The sequence below is a fragment of the Rhincodon typus genome, chromosome 15 (assembly GCF_021869965.1).
Source record: "Rhincodon typus isolate 14 chromosome 15, sRhiTyp1.1, whole genome shotgun sequence".
Lineage (NCBI taxonomy): Eukaryota > Metazoa > Chordata > Chondrichthyes > Orectolobiformes > Rhincodontidae > Rhincodon > Rhincodon typus.
This window is the reverse complement of record NC_063346.1, coordinates 31,424,283-31,446,794: the sequence shown is the minus strand read 5'-3', so window position 1 is coordinate 31,446,794 and position 22,512 is coordinate 31,424,283. Positions and strand designations below refer to the sequence as shown.

General features: G+C 38.1%; 1 protein-coding gene across 5 annotated transcripts in view; it reads right to left on the bottom strand.

Annotated features, from left to right (window-relative positions):
• Nucleotides 1-11,298: 11,298 nt before the first annotated feature.
• The window catches only part of tshz3b (teashirt zinc finger homeobox 3b), a 75,823-nt gene continuing 64,609 nt past the window's right edge, over nucleotides 11,299-22,512 (bottom strand). For 2 of the 5 annotated variants that reach the window (XR_002258492.2, XR_007263741.1), the window contains 2 exons: nucleotides 17,109-20,522; nucleotides 15,037-15,247 (listed from right to left, as the gene is read on the bottom strand). Coding sequence is in view for 2 of the 5 variants with exons in the window: in XM_020514456.2 (XP_020370045.1) it covers nucleotides 17,308-20,522 (3,215 nt within the window). In the remaining 3 variants the exon portion in view is untranslated. Of the gene's footprint in view, nucleotides 11,462-15,036; nucleotides 20,523-22,512 lie in introns of those variants that run through there. The other 3 variants (XM_020514456.2, XM_048605632.1, XR_007263740.1) reach the window with 2 other exon arrangements.

Below are 22,512 nucleotides of genomic sequence, written 5' to 3'. Positions count from 1 at the left end.
CTTCCATCACTTTACTGATAATTGAGATTAGGCTGCTGGAATGGTAATTGACTGTGTTGGATGTGTCCTGCTTTTTGTGTAGATGACATACCTGGGCAATTTTTCACCTCTTAGAAACCTAGATTCAGCAAGACTGCGATAAATATTAGGTGGCCACGAGATGTTGAGAAGTGTTTCAGGTCCCTGGACAGATCTGGAGGTGGTCTTCCATCTGCACCAGGCAAGAGGTCCAAAATAATTGTGGTCTGCTGCATTTTACACAATATTGCCCTGCAATGAGGTCTAGAACTCCAAGAGGACCAAAGTGCTGAACTCCTAGCTACTTCAAGGGAATTGGAGGAGAAGGAGGAAGAAAAGAAGGGGGTGGTGACATGTGCCAAAGGCAATGCACGAACAGTAGTGCAGATTGCTATCTGAAACACTCTAATTATTGTCAGTTTCACTGGGTTCTGCTGGTGTACCCTCACAGAAACTAAATCTGATTTTGACCCGTCCCTAATTCAACATCATTAAGGCAAAGCAGACGTACAATTGTGCAAGCAATCAATAGTTATCCATTTTACTGATGCTCTGAATATAGCATCTGTGTCCACTGGATTGAGCTTGGAGACATCAACGCCTTTCAACGTGAACCCTTCACTGCTGTCCCTGACTCCACCATCTGCTCTTGTTCATTTGTGGAGTGCTCTTCACAATGTGGGAACCCAATGATGTCACTTAGTTGACCCACAGAATTGTGTGTATCTGAGCTGGTGCAAGGTTTGGATGAGTCCTGTAATGATGAACATCCAGAAGGAATGAGCTCCTCTGAGGAAGCATCATCAATGATAACATCCTTCTCTTTCTGGATGCACGATGGCCCTATGGAAGATAAAAGACAGTGACTTGGTATTGTCAAGGTATGAATGATGGAAGTTATCATTATCCACATGCTTACATTTCACTGATGTTGATGTCAAGTTAACATGAGTGAATGTTGTATACCGTAACCTATGATATTTAATCCTGTCAACCAGGTAGCTGAGAGAACCTCTTCCAATTTTGACAGGGAGTGATACTGAGCCTCCGCTGATGCCTTTTGTGTTCCAGCTCTATACATGATATTTGTGAGATGGCTGGAAGGTCATGCTTGCTCTTTCTCCCTCTTCTTGGCATTCTGTGCTCACTTCTCCCACAGTGAGGGAAAGAAGAGGTCTGTAACTGAGAGTATTGGCATGTGCTTGATCAATAGATGGACAGTATTTGTTAAGGATGATTATGAGGTGGAGGCACGACGTTGCTGTAAGATAAAGATGAGTACCAGTGGTGGATGAAAAACAGTGAGATATTTTAATTGTGCACTTACCAACATGCCTTTGATACATTTCTACACCATCTTTGACCAACAGTTCAGCTTTTAATGTCACACTGTCAACTTTGTTGTGTTCACAACAGTTAATTTTTTTCTTCCCCACTTTTGTTTGCCTCATCTACAGCTTCCTTTGGTTGTCAGCTATTCTCCAATGGGATGACCTGTGGAGATGATCTGCAAGGAGCAAGCCCAGGTCCATGGTTATATCTCAGATAACAGAGAAAAGATGAGCTTCAAGACATGTATTTGGAGGTGGGAATGTTGTAGTTCCTTTTGGTATTTTAAAAATTGACTGTTTTTATATTGGCTGTGCACTTCCAATCCCATTCTCAATGATCTCTTTCATTTCTTAAGTAAGTGCTGCAATTTTTGTTGCCATGCATATCCTCAGCAGGACAAACTCTTGCCCATAGAGTTTTATATTAATTCATTAGACCCTGAGAAAGCACAGAGAATCCATCTGGGTAGCACCTGCATACCGTCCCATAGACAGTAACACTTACTGCACACAGACTGGTGCCATAATGTGTATTGCCGGCATGCTGCATCGCGACAGGCACCCTGATCATTGTGGCTGGTACAATTACCAGTATGACTGATGCCATGACATATTATTTCCTGGTCCCAACTGCCATTGTATATTGGTCTTTCAGTGGTCCAGTTTTACTGGTTTTTCCCTCTGGACCAAACCAAAACAAGGCCAGATTTATGAATATTTTTCTGTTGTCCAAAATGATCACATATTATGAGTGTGATAGAAAGCAGAGATTTACCTGCTGGTTAACCAATCCAATACATGAATTCTAATCAAGAAAACTTCAATGTTTTCACAATGTTTTATTTAAATCTTCCAGCAGAATATGTAGTTGAAAGTTACAGATGCACTTCCTCATTTATGGCAGCTTTCCTACAATTGATCACACTTCCAAGTGCTCTTTTTCCCTTTTCGTAGAAACCTTTTAATCTTTTCTGGTTAATTTTTGGCATAAGATGTTTTTAAATTTAGGCCCTGCTCTAGAGATTTGAACACTTCATTTAGGCTGACTGCTCAGTACAGTCCTGCGAGGATGCTATTTGATTGCCAAACAACACGGGAACAACTGCCCAGGTCTTTTAAGCCAATGGGGCCAACTACAGAGCAGGCTCCATCCACCTCAGCTGTAGAAGGCAAGACTGCACTTAGATGTGATTGGAGGGAGAGAAAGAGAAAAATGTACTGAAAGTTATCACTGTTACATAGCTAACACATGTGGCACATAAGTATAAATAACCTTGCATTTTTATAAATATATATGCACTTGCACTCTTAAAACATCTGCTTTAGTATCATTTTTGCTGTCAAATCTGGTTAAGTCACATCCTTGTGAGAGATGAGCAGCGTCCTCAGATATCCCAAGGATGGAAGAGGCTAATGGCCAAGACTTGCACATCTCTTATAAGCAACCAACTCACTGACTGCAGATACTCTCAGATATCATGGATTTTTGAGCCACAGAATCCAGGACTGTAGCCAAGGCACTTGGCACTTTGTTGTAGTCAACAGTGAGGCTCAGTGCAATACACAGGCCTGGCCTACACATATCATTCCACACATCTTATTAGTGAGAGTATGGTACCAAATGATGATTCCGTAAATTTCTGCATGGAAAGATTCATTTGATATATCAGCTTTTCTAGGAAACATACTGTCATTCCGGGCTAGAAGATGTGCAACAGAGAGTTCATATGACCATACGCCCTTGCAGCATTCTGGACTGTCAAGAAAAACTGCACAAAGTGCTGCTGCTCACAGGCTCAATGCTGTCCCACACAAATATTTCAGGGGACCTTTTCAGTCTACTTGCATTCTGAAATATTGAACAATTATCAATGAAGGAAACATCTAATGAGGATTCTTCAGGATTCCTCCCAACCTGCTGGCTATCGTGAGACCCTTCACTGCACAACAGTCAGGTATGATATCCTGATGGCAGCTTTAAAAGCTAACTAACCTTAAGCACATCTGATATCAGTTCACCCTCTCACTGACTGTTACTTTTTCCGTAAAGGTCAATGAGACATATAATGTGTATGTACTTTAAAGTGGCATCACCTGAAGTTATCAAGAATGCAGTAAGATGGACAACTGGACATTAATACAACAACAGAAAAAGTCAAGGACAGCAGAAGTAACAAGGTCCACATATCCATTGCATGAGGCAGCTGCTGCTTGTCATATTACCAACAGAATCTGAAACAAATAAAAGAGGACCAAACCCAGGTCATTCATCCTGAAAGTGGTCTCAGTTAGGCCCCCACTAGCGCCTCATGCTTAATGATGTATTGTGGTCTTGGACCATAGATCCTTCAACAACAGTGAGGGCTGGTCCACCTTTGACTTTATGATGTAGCCATTTTTCGGAAACACTTGCAGTGTATTTGCCACATAAACTGCTGGTACATGGTACAGGTCTGATGTAGATATAGCATACATTGACATGTGAACCCTTTTGACTATACAATGCTCTGCACAGTGACACACTGTCTGCCTCGCCATCTGCACCAAAAAGGCTATGCAAAGAAACAGAGGCTCGCAGCCTGGGACTTAACACTGAAGATCCTGAGTGCTAAAAAGCTATGCAAGCCTCTGGCAACATGCAAGTAAGCACAATGTGAGTGAGTGCTGAGCAAGCTAAGAGCCATAAGATGCCTACGCAAATTTCCATGCCCTTGTTAGCATCTGCATCCTGATAAGACGCATGTGAGTTCCTGCATGCAAAAGTGACCTGGCAGAAACATGCAAGTCATAGGAATCCCTGAGCTCTGAAGTCAAGTGTGAAATGGCTAAAGTGGTATGAGAGTTTGTTTCATTGCATCGGCCTGTAGTTTGTAAATCCGATTGTGTGAATGATAGTTTGAGTAGGATGGCAGCCATGAAGCAACAATGGAGAATGCGCTGCCTGCACAGTTGATTGGTTAGCTGACACAACATTCAATGACCTGCAGCTGCCTGGTACCCATTCAAAATTTCATGTCATAAATTTGGGCCTCTAGTTTTGGAAGAAAGGATGTGGTATAGAAAAAAGGCAAGTTTGATTAATAACGAAATGCAAATGCATGGAAGCAAGATAGTATCCACTCAATAGTGAGATTCTGAAGCCACTATTTAAAAGTTAAGGAGAAAATTACAAAACATTATTTTCTGCATGTCAATGTCATCATACTTTCTGAACTTTCTCACATTTGCCACATCACACCAGAGAGTAAGAAATTCTATCCTTGCTATTGAAGCTTTTTGTCTCATAACCATCAGCACAGAATCACAAGAATATCGAATCTCAAGGGAAGCAATAATTTTAACTTCATGAGAACAGGCTGCAGATTGATTACAAATCATGGTCCCCTTGTCAATGGTGTTGACATGGAGAATGCTTCAGGGAACCATTTTCATTTCAATTCAAATCAGCAAGGTAGCTCCAACTGGTTACTAGTAACTCTGACTTTGCCATCTGGAATGGGTCAGCAAATAGTTCTCCTCCAAATTACTGTTTGGTTGAAAAAAGGCACAATGTGTGGATATAAACTTTCTGCTTGCAAAGGAGGGGCCCCTACGTGCAGCTTCCAACATATAATAGTGATCCATATTGTGAAGCTAATTGATATCATAAACTGTTTTTTTAGTGTCATTCTTAGCAATGTGAGATATGGGTCTTCCACCCCAACGACTGGCAGATCATTTGAACCAGCACATCCCTTTGGCTGCTACATCATGTCCGACTATAATCAATCAGACTCTACTTGCACAATGCAGGACATGCAGTGTTCAATATTAGATGTGATTCTGTGCTTGCGAAATAATAAGAACATGCAATTATCCATGGTATCACCTCTAGCAATCATAATTCACTTATCAACCAAACAACAACCTTATTGTCATGCAGTATAAATTATTATTCTCTTTGAGATTTGGTATTCTTGTGATTCTGTCCTGATGGGTTTGCAAAAACAAGGTTCAACAACATGTGTCCTTTCCAGCAATTCTAGCAAGCTCTGTGCTGTTCAAAGACAATTTACCATTCAATTTTGTGCTTCCCCATTGTCCCATATATTTATTAAACCTGTTGCTTTCTAGAAGGGCCATAAATACTAGAAATCTCTTTTGCTGGTGTCAAGTTCTACAAGCAAGTACTAATTTTAAAACACAAATCTCTGCCTTTACTAGCATTGCAGCCATTTTTTGTGACCTACGTAAGACTAGAAAACAGTTTGACCTGTGTTACATTTTTCTTCAAGGCCATCAGAAAGAATTCCTTTTAACAAACAGCAGATGGGATTTTATTTCAGAGTTATTTTATTGTTGAGTCTGGTTTTGTGATTGATAAGTAAAAGGGAAAATGATCCCAACCAACTCTGAACTCTCTTACTATCTTATAGCATCTGCACGCATGAGCGAGACAATTGTGGGACAACAAGTTTGGTTATGGACAATAGTCTTTTTTTAAAATACTAAGAACAGAAAGGAGTGTGCAGTTAATACATCCACTTATGACTCAAATCCAAATCTTAAATGCATCCAAGACAAGATGACGCACCAAATTGGAATTCAGGACTTTGCAATGGCTAAATCACAAACAAATTTATCAAAAGTTATAAATGAAGCAATGCTTAGTTTTCTAACATGAGCAGTGTGTTGGAATTCTATAACTTCAGTAAACTCAGCCTCTGAGCAAAAGAATCCTACAGAATAAAGGGCCAAAATTACTATCATGATTAATCTTGTGAATTGCTCTGCCTTTGTCTTTGCTATTATGAGCAAAAACAAAAATTTCATTCCCTTTTGTAACCACTGTTATGTTATCTGACACTCTGAAGCAGACACCTAGCTTTATCGTAACCCTAAATTCTTAGTAGCTGCCTGATCTGTATGAATCCAACTAAGGTTGAATGACTAGTCTGAAATTATTTTCTCTCCTGTTAAAAAGTGAGAGTTATATTTTTCATATAATGGCATCGCATCATGAAAACATGTGAAATGCAAGTCTAATGAACACCTCAGTAATTGACATTTTTTATATAAAAAAAGCCGCAAACACAATTTTTCCATATTACTAATGTTTTAAAAAGAGAAAACAAGCGGTTTTACATGTGTTGATGAAAACACAGCAGGGTAAATTAAAACTAAGAAGAGCGATTAAAAATGTTAATAGAAATGTTAAATGGTATAATCTCACTGGAGGCAAGTGGTTTTCAACTGCAATTGAATTCCTAATTAAAGCAATGACTGGTATTTATTGTGCAACATGCTTATTTGTGCAGACTAACTGTTGCTGCTGCTGCTGTGGAGCAGTGTCTGTTTCCCTGACTAAGCTAACAGGTTTGTTGTACAATCACGTTTCGAATTTAGTTCGTGAAATGCTTTTTCCACATTATTGCACTTACAAAAATATTCTTAGTTTTACCGTGTGTGTCCTTGCAATTTGAATTTTACGAACTGGTCATTTAGAACATATTAAAGGTAATTTTCCACGATTTCTGTCCTGGATCAAATCATGCAGAAAGAAGTAATGTTACAGAGGCCATACATATCGTCTGAGTAAATAATGATTTATGATACTCTATAATGAACAGTGAATATATGTAAAACAAATTTATTTGAATTATTATTCTGACCATCTGTATTTTTTTTGACCCAGCTTGGTTTACCTTCACCAAGGAAGATTAATCCGCGTGAACTGAAAACCACGCTTTTATTTTCTTTTTCAGGAAGGAAACTTGTGTTACTTTTACTTCTTATTGAGCGTCTTCTGTTTAATCTATATTGTAGCGATCTAATTACAGCTAGAGATAAATAAAATAATAAATAACACATCTGCAGCTAAATAACCAACTGCATTATGGAAGGGCGAGTTAATAATTGTGTAATCGTTGCAGTATAGCAGTTGTTGTCATAAACAATGTTTCTCTTTAAAATATTTGCATTGTAAGTTGGTTTCAATTTGTCAGTAAATACAGGTGTGACCTTGAGGAGATGGTATCTTTTAATAGTTCAGTTTTACACTGTCGCATGACTGTTAATTATCCAAAGATCTGCAACACATTAACTAGTCTGTAACTGGATCTGATGCTGAAATATTAGAGCATATCAGATTAAAAAATTTGAACTTTATATTGTACCATTAGAATACCGAATACCCAACAGCTTTTTGAAATTAGTATGGCTTCTGAAAATATTGTTCTCTAATAACTGAAAAATATTTACTTTACTGCAACATTATAATATGATTTTGATCAACTAACCCGGAAAAAAAATTAAAATTGAACCACTTTTATGAGGAGGGAATGGGCTGTTAACTAGTATATGTAAAAACATCCATTTCTAATTCACAACCTTGCAGTTTTCAAGGGAATGACGTTGAAAGATTTTATGTATGACGTAGCAATGTCGTCATCAACGTTGAGTGGTGTTACACAATCTTAAAGGATGGAGCTTGAATTATTTAAAATCAGGTATAGATGAAGTTGCTATAGTCCTTGTGGACCATAGCACTGCTCTCTCATTAGGGAGAGCTGACTGATCATGGTTTAACCTGAGGGTCACCACACCTCAGATAAGGGGAGAGTTTGAGAAGGTGGTAACCTTAGCCAGCGTGGAAATTGAACCCATGCTGTGGCATCACACTGCATTGCAATCCAGTCATCCATCCAACTGGGTTAAATGATCCCCATGTCTAAATTTAAAATTACCAAGTTAAGTAAATATTATGTTATCACAGTGAATCTTGCAAGGAGACAGTTGGACCTGCTGAGTGCAAGTTGTGGCCTTTTTGTACTGAGTTACAATAATACAGTAATAAAAAGGCAACTACAATACTGAAATATATTACATTCCAGAGCCAAAATTCCAAATGAGTTGTATTCAAAAGTAGGCAGGTTGGGGTTTGCACAAGATCCATCAACTGCCCTAAAACTAGCACTAATCAGACACTTTTTCCTTAAGATGATAAACCTGTTAAAAGATGTATCACACCAATGCAGTGGGAAATCTAATAAGGTAAAGCGATGGGACTCATTTATAGAAAAATTGCACTTTGCATATGATGCACAATTTACTTAGTCTGATATCCCAAAGTAATCATAATTTGTATGATGAAAAATATTTCAGCTGTAATTAAGAACTTTGATATCATTGGATATCTAGTGTACACAAAGACACAAAAGGAGGGATCAATCAGCCGCTAATGAAGCATGTTGGTAGTCTGCCAATACTTCAGTGGGGGTCTCGGTTCACTTTGAGAGACTGTTTTTGTTTTTTAACTTATAGTGGTGAGCTGCATGTGCTGAACTGGTGTCCCAATGTAGTTAATTGGTGCAATATCAGGCAGCCCAGAGACCTGGCCACAAACAGATATATCCAACCAGCATAGTCATAATGAATACAGGAACATATTTTCAGTGGCCTATGTTATTTTTGTGGCAGCCAGAAGCACTCCTGTTACTTTGGCTCTGTAAAATATACTTCAATGCTCATTTTTTTTTCTAGGCCATTTAGTCTCTTTCAGTAGCCCTTATGGTGCTCTGAACTCTCAAAAAGCCTTAATGATGTACATACTCTTTTCTGCAGGCCATACAAATAGCTTCAAGATTCTACGCGTCATAGGACCATTGATTTGCATAGATTCCCATCTTGTTCAGGCAGACACTGGGATCACCCAGTAGAAGGCTTCAGGTAATTAGGGTAAAATGGAAATAAAGTAATAAGTTGACTACCTTGATTTTAGCTTCACCACCCTCCACTTCCACCACCTCACTAGAGATTCAGTGATTGGTACATATTATATTTACAAATCATACACCCTGTTTTATTTGTAATTTTTGGAATTAATATTCAGTCTCTATGAATGACTAACAGATGCTGTACGGGCTTTGTTAATTGTTACAAAACTATTGCTTTAATTTGGAAAAGTTTGCAAATAGATGGTGAGCTACCTTTTAATTAGATACATCATGTACAAAATTTAAAACAAATCTTTTTACTTCTTTATTTCATCTTAAGGTGGCACATTGGTTAGCACTGCTGCCTCACAGTACCGGGGAACCGGGTTTGATACCAGCCTTGGGTGATTGTCTGCGTGAAGATTGCACATTCTCCCTCTATCTGTGTGGGTTTCCTCCCACAGTCAAAAGATGTGCAGGTTAGGTGGATTAGCCATGGGAAATGCTGGGTTACAGAGATGGTGAGAGTCTGGGTAGAATGCTCTTTGGAGGGTTGGTGTAGACTTGATGGGTTGAATAGCCTACTTCCACACTGTAGAGATTCATTATATTAAAATCATTTAATTTCTTCCTTTTATATAATTATAATTAAGGAATCATGAGGTTGCTTTGCTCATTGTAGTGCTTCATTGGCCATGTTAGATAAACAAGTAGCCAAATAAAATAAAGTTTGATCTTGTAAAACTAGCATCATTCTATTGCATGTGCCATAATATCCCAATAACAATCCAGTACAAAATGCATACAGAGAACAGGGCTGCTTCCCTTGCACACAGATCAGGAATTTCTGGGATGCAGGTACATGCAGAGTATGCAAATACGCAAGAGAAACTAGCACTGTTAGTCTTGTAGCTGGTCATATGCCACAGATTCTTATTGGGTTGTCACTTTATTGCTGTCTATACCCAGTCTGCACACCTGACATAATTTGATGTGTTCCTAGCATCAGGGAATACTGTGGCAACAATGTCAAATGGCATCTTTGGCAGGAAAGGAGTTAAGATATCTTTCTTCGACCATTTTAAAGTGATGGTTACTATTTATTCCTGACAAGATGTACGTCTTACCATATTCACCTGCAGGTCATTGTTCCTTTTTTTTTAAATGTGTGGTTGAAGTTGTTCGAAATTGTAACATTGGAAGTCCAGAAGCAGAATAGTTGAAATAATAATGAATGTTTTAAAATAAGTCTTAAAAGGAACTATAGCATATCCTACTTATTTCAGTAGTAATTCATGAAACTCATAGAATCATCAATCATGTGGTTAAGACATAATTGATGGTAAACTATAAAAATTAGTTTTTGTTATATAAAAAGTATGCTTCTGGAGATATTATTGCTTTTTTTAGCTGAAATTTATTCAATTAATGTCTGGAAAATATGCTTTATAATATTAGATATATCAAATTCTGTAAAGAAGTATGTTTTGGTTAGGGATCAGATTCTACCTTGTCTTTCCCAAGATTCTTTTTAAATGATCTTCAGGGACACACTCTACAAACAGGGCTTCATCTCATAGTATTCCCAGGCCAGACTCAATGAACAGAGAGCAGTGTAGCTGTTAATAAGGGTATTCATCATGAGACTGACTATTTTTGGCGTTGTCTATGACAGTCTCAGTAACTTACCATTGTCCCATGAATATGAACTTATCATTTAATTACGCACTGAGAGACTGTCTTCCATTTCAACCTGCAAGTTAGTTAAGCTCACAGCAATTCTCCAGCCAATCAAAATGTGATTGGATCAGTCGCAGACAACCGTAGCTTTGCTACTTCTGAAAAATCTTTTTAGCTAGTCCATTTTAATCTGCTTATTGTAACATAACAATTTAAATAGAGGTAAAACTGTATATCTGCCAAACACAAAGCAATATGATATATGCTGTTAAGCTATAAAGTACCAAGGGTCTTTAAGTGTTGTCAACAAAGCAAGTTTCCAATTTACACAAGAATGTACTTCACCGAAACAAATGCTTTTTAATACAATAAATTGCAAAGAAGTTTATCTGCCAAATTTGACATGTCTTGTCTTCCATTTGACACAGTTAAAATCAGAAAATGAAAGCTTCTAAGTTTGGAAGTGAGTGACAATCAAGTCATCACGATACAAATAATTAACCTTAGCATCATTGTAACATTAAAACAAATTTGATCTTTGCCTAACCATTCACCTGGTTTTTGAAGTATCTTTAAAAAAAAAATTTGGAAGTCTGTAGAACACGAACTGTACTTAGGAACAGAAATTAAAAGCCAAGGCCAGAATGTGCATTTATTTTATTTTGAAAGCTAAATACTGTAAAGACATTGGTTCTTGCTTATGGCAGCACAGTATCTTCCAAGTGCTAGAAATGACTCCTGCAAAAAAAGAAACAAAATTCAGTTCAATGCTTTTTGTTTTGGATTTCTGGATTGAGAGTTCCTTTCAATTTCTGATCATTAAAAAACAAGTTTTTATTCTTTCTTCAACTTTTAATTTCAGCAATTCATATCGAGATAGCACAAAATATGAGCTAATCACCCTTACACTTCAAATGTTCCCATTCTATCATCTCATGTCCAATTAACACTATGCAGCTTTCTGTCATGATGCACTGCGAGCTATCTATAATGACTTTCAGGAAGACATCACACTGAAGACAGATTTTAAAACAAACAGAGAGCGTAACTATGTTCTTACATATAAGCCAACTTACAATATTTTTGTGTTTAAAAATGTAAAAGTACACATGCACAAATGAAAAAGGTTTGTGAATAAGAGAATGACACTGCAGCTGTGGTATGCATTTTGAATTGTTTTTATATCTACATGAGTTTGCCTGTGTACATCTATTCAATACCAATATACAATTAATGAATCATTTTTTAAACAATTCTGCTGCAAACTTAACTAGCAAAGGACCATATTAGCACAAAACATTTCTGATAACATTAAAATCAAAGAATTCAAACTATGTGTTGCTGTGAGTGGAGAATTTAGAAAACAGATATCGTTAGTTTCAGAAACAATGTTTGATTTTAGTACCCTAAAATAATTCTCACAGTCATAAAATTAGGTTGATGTTGTGAAAACTTGAAAATTATGAAAAATAAAACAGGCTTCACTTCCACAGGCAAGGGAATAATAATTAACAGACAAAAAAATGGGCAAAACACAAGAAATCGATGCATTCTGTTTTAAATCCACTTTCTTGACTCCTATACTCTGTCAAAATAACCCTTCAAACAAGTCTGATTGGGATCTAGCTCATCACACTGTCACCAACTCACTTTTCATTAGACTGTTACTCTCTGTTAGCCTAGCCAAGCAGAAGAACTCAAACACATGCGCAAATTAAATCGACATCCAAACTCCTCCAATATACAAAGCAATTTAAATGATATTCATTAGAGCGATGACAAGTCCTGATGAGGCTTTCAGGAGCTGAGTTCTTCAGCTTTTGCAGACTCGGTTTCATGGCCACTGAGGCGTAACCAAGGCGACTGTACCTTCAGAAAAGCTGACAATTTTGCTGTGCTTCCTGATACACCTTCCGTTTCTGCATTCAGTACTTACCCACAGATTTAAAGTGTGTACTCTACACACTGTATGCTTCTGTCAAAATCTTCAGGCTCTAACATTAAGGCCACTTAATTGCAACAATACTGTGTAATCTTAAAATAGCAAAGGACTAGCTGGAGATCTCTGCCTTCGAGTACAATGTTATAGATGACATATAGTTTAATGTGACTTAACATGGCTGTGCTATGAACTATTGAAAAGCGTTTATCCTGTTTGCTGTAAAATTTGAGCCAACAGCAACTAGCTATTGGGGGAAAAAAAATCTTAAAATTCTGAGATGAACATGGTTTCAAATTTAAGATTTAACTTAAAGCTGGAATATAATTTAGAAAAATGAATGGCTAATATGTAACTACGACAGACAAAAATATTCTACTGAATTGTTAGATTTGCAAATACTAAAAATGTTTCCCTCTGGTAGAATGTTCAAAATATAACCCAAGAAGACAACCATTCTGACCTGCACTGCCGCAGCCAGGCAGAATACTAGACATTTAAAGATTGTGTACAATAAATCAGTGCCTGTTCTAACTCCACATATACCCTATAAAGTGTACAAGAAAAAGGACACAACATTGTATATGCTGAGTACACAACTGACAAGCTACTAATCACTCAGTGCTTACCCACCTCTCCTCCCTGCCCCATTAATTGTAATTCAGGGCAGTGAAGTATCACTTTCTTCAAGTGATATTGCTTCTGTACAATGACCCCGTCTGCAAATGTATTGAGCTTCTAGCTTGTGACAATGAGAGGGTAATCACACTTAATAGTTTAAATGTCATTTTAGCCGCAAATGCCCCTTTCTTCAGGGTCAAGCAAATGGCTGGGGACATAACCTGAATCAAAGTCCCAGGAGAGAGAACATTACCGACATTTTTAGTTAAACAAAATTATCCATACCTCCATATCTCCCCAAGGACACAAAAGTCAGCATTCATATTGACTAATGCATAAGTGTTCAGCAAAGTATAGTGTAATCAGAATGAGCATTCCTCTGTAACCAATTCTTCTTGTTCTTTGGAACCTCTGGATTTTATGAACCTCACTGATGTTGCTAGCATTATTTAACTCTTTGATAACCGATTTATAGTTCTCTGAACTCTTAATTTATCCAAGCAGAGTGAGAGGCTGCTTCTGAACACTTTGGATAATTAGATGTGTATTGTATTCTCAATCTGTGGTTACATTTGGTATTGCAATATATCCTATATTAAGCTCTGCTGTCCAACAGAATGCTTAATTATTACTCACTGAACACTTCAGATTGTGCAAATGTAATCTGAGACTGTGCAACAGTAAAAATGAGAACTGACAATTAAATATGTATTTAAACAAGGCCCAGGAAAATTCTTGGAGCTGCTTCTGCTCAACCACCATGAATTTTTTTGGAAGTTTAATGGCAATCCCATCATTTATTTCTTCTGATATTCAATTGAAGTGTTTGGAGTCTGCACTAATTAACACAAGATTTGGAATATCTATATTCCCGACCTCACAGAATGTTGATGCCATTGGCGCTAGCTCACTTAATGCTACTGCAAGATCCCTTGAGCTATAAAAGGTATCATTGTGTATCCAGTCCCCTGTTGTTTATTCAGAATAGATATCCTCCAACATTGTGGAATAACCTGATAATAACAGATTATCAGTATTGTTAAATGGGGCTTCTTCATACGTGAAAATGACTGGCATTCTGCTAATTGCAACTGCATTTTGTTTAGAATTGAAATGTGCGACTTTTAGACCTCTGAATATTCCATTCTTCTCTGTATATTTAGCTATTTTTATGTCTATCAGTGTTTGTGATATTCATACTTACATCTCTACAGAAAAATAAAAACATGCATCAGGAGGTGTTGCTTTCATTGGAAAGCGTGTGTGGATATATGCGCGCGCACACACACACACACACAAAATGAATGGCATGACCCAATAATCACCACTCAAACTGGCTGAATTGTTTACTTAAACCGAGGGTCTGGAATTCCTACACTGGTTTTGTAACATGTATATTTCTTTTTATTGTATCCTGTTACATTCATACACTGTTTTTGTTGCAGTGGTCCAGAGTGCTTTCATACAATAATCGATTATGTTAACATATAAAATATTTTTCAGTAGAAAAGATGTTGACATTGTAACAAAATTTAAATAAACAATTTTAAGGAAATTAAAAAGACAATGTTGACTTCACGTGGAATTTGAATTGCAACTACTTTCTGAATTTAATACTCAGGCTAATTGCAGATACCGCGCCTGTTTTACATGTTTGAGAACATGGCTCAGCAGAATCCTAGAAATTGTGTAATTAAATTCTCATATATATAAAATAACCAATATTCGCCTTCCAACATGTAGAGCAGGTATGCACAGTACATATATCCATTGTATTCAAACATGGAAAGCAGATGACAATTAGAAATCCATTTAAAGTCCATCAAATACAAAATGGGATTGAATGTTTAATTCTTGCCCCTGCTGTATAGGCAGGAGTTCCATATCGCTGTCCCAACGAATGCTGTGAATAGCACTGTAAGGGTTAAGCTGATTGTGAAAGCTGCCCAGTATGTACAGTGTTTCTGTTAAAGGGGAAAAGGGGAAAAAATCTCAGACACATTGATGCTTCTTGAGCAAAACATATCACATACAAAAAAAGGGGGAATATTGATAAAAGTGAGCCCGATGTTTTAGTCTCCTTCGTGGTTTCTCAATGAGGAACCATTCATTAAATGTTTTGTTTATATCACAGTCAAGCTTGCTGGGTAATGTGGACTTTTTTTTTATATAATGCCCAATTTTCTAACATAATTCATGGCCCCCTTCCCTGTCATCTACAGCTTGTGTGGTGCCTGCAAGAGAGATAGCTGGCTGGGACCGCAGTCAAAAGCTTTGAGATCAATATGTACAGGACATAATATTACAAAAATTGAGATTTCATGCACAAATGTTGGTAGTCTTGTTTGTTAGATACCAATCCTTTATTAAGTTATACTTTGGTTTACTATAACCACTCTGTGGTCACAGATTTGGGGCTATGCTCCTTAGTAGTTGGCTTCTGCTAATTTCACTTTAGCAGATAGCTCTCTAAAGCCATGGCATATTGATTTCTTGTTGTGAAGTGCACTGTTCAAGCTCCATTTAAGATTTTCATCTTCAACGTAGCCCTGAGCACATCATAGTGCCATAAATTAGGTAAATTGCACACTTATCACAAATGTTATTTTAAGATACTGTGTAAATGTGGCGGCTGGAAGATATACAATGTGTCGGAACAAGCCAGTGCTTGGGTGGGGTTACAGCTAGGTCTCAATGCGCACCTGTGAATTAAGGCCTTGTGAAAGGTGCTAACCCCTAAAGTATCTCTCTGTAAGTGCTGCAGTTATCTGACTTATAATACTTTAACCAAAACCCTTGCCTGACAGGACCATAAACCCACTCAAGCTCCAGCCAGGAACATGTAACCTTCAGTGTAAATGGGTTCATTACCTGTTGCACCTCATATGTAGACAATTGTGTGGAAGCAACACAAAATCATTGTAAAATGTTTTAATGTTGCAGAAGGGAAAAAAAAAGTTATATGAACAGCCATAATGGTGTTCTATTTCCAGCAACAAGACAGGGCACAGAGTGCAGTACAGTATCGATGCTGTTTACATGTCTATTTTATACATATATTCTCGTATGGTGTCAGCTGTCAGTTATTTGTGCAAATTAACTGAAAAATGGAGATGAACAGACTCACTCAGTGTGCTGGTAACCATGGGTTACCTTTTATATGCCAAAAAATAAAGGTGCAGTGGGGAATCATGGGAGAATAATTAGGCAGAACAAAACTTACCAATCAAAGGCATTCTACACATGATGATCATTAAAATAACAAGTGAGAGTGCTCATAAATAAGTAAAGGAGGTTACATCATGGAATGCCTTTTTACATTTGTAGCAGGATCTCATAGCATAAACCCTTTGAAAGAATTTTGTATATTATTGTTGAAGAAATACAGTACAAGTGTTTTTCTTTCTAATTTTATTAACCCTTTGAGCATTGACTATTCATTTTAGCTCTGTAAATAGTAGTTAATTCCATTAAATAATACATCTGAAAATTATATTGTGCAAAATCATCTGCACAAATATCATGACAATGGAATTGAATAAAGACAGCTGCAGATCATTATTTTAATAATGGCTTTCAGTCAGTGATCTGAAAAATAAGAATGCTGCCAATTTGTTTTTGCAACTTAATGCAGAAGTGCTTCAGCAGTGCTCAGAGGGTTAAAGGTTAAAGGCTGAGAAATGCCAGCACACTTAATTCACATGAGAAAGTGCACCAGGTTCAGTATTAAATGCTTAACTAAATTGTCCATTACGCATGCAGTTTAATGCATCTGAGCGATACACAGCAACTAAATCCAATTTACACAAAATTCCAAACACTTACCATTTTTACCCTTGTAATCAGCCAGTAACAACAGCTGATTACGTGCTTCCATTAAAACACTGTACAGTTATATAAAAGAGTTCAGATCAGAGTGCTACTCTGCAGTAAATGAAGAACATGTGCCAAGAGTTGTTACAGTAGCTTTAAGGCTTCTTTCAGATTTGTCCTCAAAGCAATAGTCAAGCTACTAAAGTAAATGCTACTGTTTCTCTAGCTCTATAACATACAGAAGGTGGTCCTCTGGTGATTTGCCGTGAGTTTTACTGAGATGCAGTTTAACTGCATGTTTACTGGCAAAAGTCCGATTACAAAGTTTGCACTGGAACGTTGTCCCAGCCTCATCGTCTTGAGATGGCAACACCGATTTTTCGGAGGGCAGTTTTGCGTGTGTTATCTGGTTGCTTATTTGTTCACTAGAAAGTTTTGATAAGTCTCGTAACCTGAAGCCTAAATGTGATTCTAAGTGACTAATGTAGGTTGAAGGAGTTCTGATCTGTGATGCACAATCATTACAAAAAAACACTGGATGACCAGAGTCCAAGTTTTTAAGAAATTTTGTTCCACCTGTCCTTCGAAGCTGGTACTTGACATTGGCTAACCAGTGGCTGATTGTTGTCATGGAGAGCCCTGTAAACCTTGAGATGTGCATTCTCTCCTGTGGGCTGAGGTCCGACATAATGAATTTCCCATCAGTGGTTTGTCTCAGGCTGGCTGCAAACTGCGCCTGCAGTATGAGCAAATGCTGTGGGTTCCAGTTTGACTGCCGGCCTTTACGTTTCTGAGCTGGAGAAATCTCCTCTGGCTCCTCCATAGTGCTACCGTCCACCTCGGATTTGTCTGAAATGCTTGTAGGTGTAGAAGATTTTGATGTGTGACTTCCTGTCAGGTTTTTCAGCATATCGGATATATCTGACAAGGCATTCTCGCGTAGCGGCGAGTTTGACATGAATGACACGACTGCAGATGTCTTTGCTGTTGTCACAGTGGATGAAGAAGATGTTGACGACGGGGATATGGATGACAAAAGCACTGAACCCAAAGAACCACTTTTGTCACTCTTGGCTTTCGTCAAATCAATGGGCTGGTCACTGCTGACATGATAGTAATAACGATCTATGGATTCTGGTTTTTTGGCTGGCAAAATTGGTGTGGCCACAGCAGCCTTTTCTGCCAAGCTGTTACTCATTTTGTAAAGCATGCTCATGGGGTCCAGGGTAGGCAGTGCAGGTTTAGCCGCTTTCCCTAGGTGAACATTCATAACGGATTGCAATGCACTTAATGGATTTACAAAAGGTTGTTCAGGAGGGTGGTCTGTAATAATAGCTGTGCTAGTGCACAGACTATTTGTAGTGAGTTTTAAGGCCTCTGTGCCATTCTCTAAATGATCCTTGGCTGTGTTCTCTTTCAACGGGTCTTTCTGGTGGTTGGAAATATTGTCGTGGCTTTTAGGACTGGGGTCTTTTGAAACTTCGCTTTTTTGTTCCTCTCCTGCTTCACTATCACATGGAGAAGGTGTTTCATGCTTCAGTCGAGATAACTTGTTTTCTGAATCTTTAGTTTTTTCTTCACTTTTGGTTACCTTCTCTGTGACTTTCTTCACTAGCTCTTCCATAGCGTGGAAATTGTTCTTGGGTACAGGGGAACTCTGGCTACTAGGTGGTGAAACTAGTGGTTGGCTCTTTGGAGATGCCATACTATCAATGTTGCTATGTGCAGACTTCAATTGTGTATTCTTCCCTGATGAACCAAATGGTAACTTCATTATGCTAGGAAGCTGATATGCTGCATGAATGCTAGGATAGCCACTCCAACTTGGAGTCCCATTCTGAGCTTTATTAATAGCAGAGGTCACTGTGTTTTCTAGAGATTTTAGGATGTCTAGGCCTCCTTTAGGATTTTCTTCCAGATCTTCTTCAGTCAGATACTGATACTTTGAGGATATGTCATACTTTTCATCATCATCACAGCTTTTATCTTTTTCTTTCACTTTGTCCTCATCACTTTCAATTTGTTTTTCTACTTCCCTTTTCACTTCAATATTTAATTTTGGTGAAACGCTGGCCGGGGTACTTAATGATGACGTGAAAGCGCTTGCAGCTAGGGGAACAGATTGTACTTTATCTTCTAAGATGGCTGACACGGGTGTTGGTGTTGGAGTCTGGGGTGCCTCAACAATCTGCTTCCCCTTCTTGATTGCAGAATTGGTCACTTTTACAAAATGTCCAGTGACCATCATATGTGTAGTCAGTTCCTGCAACGTGTCGTGTGAACTCCCACACTCCATACACTTGAGGATTTGAGACTTTCTCGCCTCAAACTGCCAGGCATAGCTGGCGCCGTTCTGGTGTCCATAGCGATTATTTGGTGTGACATAAGGGTTTGAGGACTTCTGTACTGCATCACTTGTGTCAGAGAGAGAAGTTTTTGGCGTACCGCCTGGGGAATCTGGAGAACTTGGCAGCTCAAGCTCAAGCATCGCCCTTTTTCTGGTGGAGGGGAGGACCTTTGTGGAGATTGGTGCTACAGGTTCCTTCAGAGGCACTTTCTGATAGTGTTTTGTTTTGATCATGTGGACACTTAAGTCTTGAAGGGACTCAAATGAATGGCCACAGTACATACACTTTAGCACCTTTTGAGCATCCTCCTTTCCCTCCATCTCCAGTAAAGAACGTTTGCGAGGCTTGGACCATTTTTTAGGATTGTTATTGTCAGTTTCATTATTTTCATCTCGATAGTGTCCAGTTTCATTCATGTGCACAGTCAACTCCACCAAGGAGTCATAAGCAGCACTGCAGTCTTTACAGCGGAATTTGCTTGCCCCTGTAAATATGGACCCATAGAGCTTACTGCTTTGCCTGTACAATTGTACTGTGCTGAAGAGGCTTGGCTCCTGAATCATCTTGGTCTGAGAGACTTGCTGCAATGTCTTTGACATGGCAGACTGATGCCAGTCAAAGCTCCCACTTCCACAACTGCTGCTGCTACTACTACTGCTACTACTACTACTGCTGCCGCCATTTGTTGCTGGCTCACTTGGCTGGTTCAAGCCCAAACTCAGAGATGACCAGTAGGAATTTGATAGTATGTTGTTGTATATTGCTTTCATTTGTTCTAAACTGTCCTGTACTCCTTCCTCGGGAAGGCCACCAACCTCCTTGCCTTCATCTTCATTCTTTATAGAGTTGTTCTCAAAGTCAGCCAATCGATCACTGGTTTCACTGACATGAGAGGTGCTGTCCATCTCCTGGCCAGAAAATTCAGCAGCTGGAGAGTCCTGGTAGCTAGGCGATTCCTTGTTAAATTCCTGTTCGTTGCATGTGTACTTTGAAGATGATTCTCCATCAGCTCCAGACTCATTGGCTTCAGTTTCTTCGTCCCCTAATACTGCTGCCTTCAATTCGTCTGAAATGTAGGCTGTGTTTAAAAAGAGGAGAGAACAGTTTTAAGGTAATTGCTACTAGTACGGAGTGAAATTAAATATGGCAAAACATCATAACTGGCAACATCTGCTGCAAAGTTAGATAGTTAAAATGTAGTGTTTCTTGGGTGCATAAAATCGTCTCTTCAAACGTAATTTGCCACCTTATTCTTCTCAAGGGGCAACAGCTTGAAATTAAAACTAAATTTGAAATTAATGAAGCAAATTCTGGAGGTGGCATTCATTTCTAAAGTAATAAATTACATGTATCAACCTCAGAGACAGCAGTTCCTGTCTGTCAATTAATATGTCTTATGCTTCTTCTACCTCTAATGCATTTCCAGGCAAAGACAGTCACAATTTAAATTATGCAACCATTAAAAATTTCTGTGTTTCAGTATTTAGTAAATTGAATATTTAAAAAAAAAAAGCAGCTTGAACTATACAGGTTGATTATTTATATTTGGGCTCCCAATTTCAAAAAAAAAACCTCATGATGATTTAAAGGGCTACATCCAGATTTGCCCTTCTATACTTCAAAAATTCTGCTATGGAAGAACAGATGGTTGAAAAATTCTGTACAGACTAATCACAGCTACATACAGGTTTGTGGAAGAATGTTACTTTCGACCCACTGACATTTAAGTGTGCATCATTTTAATCAGACTTTCACTCTGTCAAAACAGTGAAATGCATGCATGCCTGCAGATGTCAGAAATGGGTTTAGAAAAAAAGCTTTTGGAAAATATGACAATAACAAGATTGCCAAGTTTTGGAATAAGATTTGATGTTTTCATGCTGCAGTAATTTTCTTTGAATAAATTTATAAAATGCTACTGAAAACCCATGAGAGAACTGAGATATATGAAAATGTATGTTGTTTATATTGCATAGTTTTCACACTCCTGTTTAGATTTTTCACCATTAGTGGTGTTAAAAAAATGTATCAGCACTGAATGTAAAATCAGTTACAGTAAAAGATCATTCCCATTGCGTAATCAGTTCAATAAAGCTGGACTCCACTCACTGGAATTAAACAAATCCCTATGTTTTATAGGCAAATTTGGGAAGTTGGGGGGTGCGTTCTGATTTGAACAGTTGTTTGGAATCCGTATATGCCAACAAAATGATGTCATAATCCAATTTAGCAGAAACAGCATGTGAGAAAACAGCGATTAATCATTGCAAATACCAGCATCATGTGTGAGGCAAGCAGAGAATCAGACATATCCCCCAGAAATTTGAGGGGAAAACTCTTTGTATGCTGTTTTTCAATTTTTTTTCCATCATGTTCCAACAGGTCAGACATACAGTAATCATTTAAGGCATTGAGGAAAGAATTGTTTTCATGCATCAGCAATGGACAAGCTGTACTGTACAAAGAATCAGGATATCGTAAAGATTCAAATGCTAAAGACCAGTTTCCACACGAGTATTGTTTACAACTAGGAGAAGAAATGATCATGAAAAAGTAGATGCAGATGTCTTTCATACTCTGATCTGACCCAGAACAGGAACTACAATGTGCAAAATTCATCAACGAGACAGTACAGTGGAAGAGAAAACTCAGAAGACGCCAAGATCAGAAAACATATTTGGGAAGGTAGCTGAGTCAAGCAGAAATAAAAGAGTTAATTTAATATTAAGAATAAATAAACTATTTAAAATCAGCAGTGAATCATGTATTCTGTGTAGATACCACTGCTGTCTAGACCATTGAGATATCATCTGTGAAATGCAACTACCTAGGACAATAGCATCTTAACTTTCCCAGTGGGAGACTTCTTGTAAATATTGGCACACCCCTGGGACCTACGGCAAATATTGACACACTTCTAGAACCCTATGCAAATAGTCATACACTTCAGAAAGCCCCTGAATAAGTTAACACCTCCAAAAATATTGCCACATATTGTGACCACTTTCAGGTATTAGTACACTCCTGGGGAATCCCCGCATTCACTGGCAATCTCTCTGTAATACTCT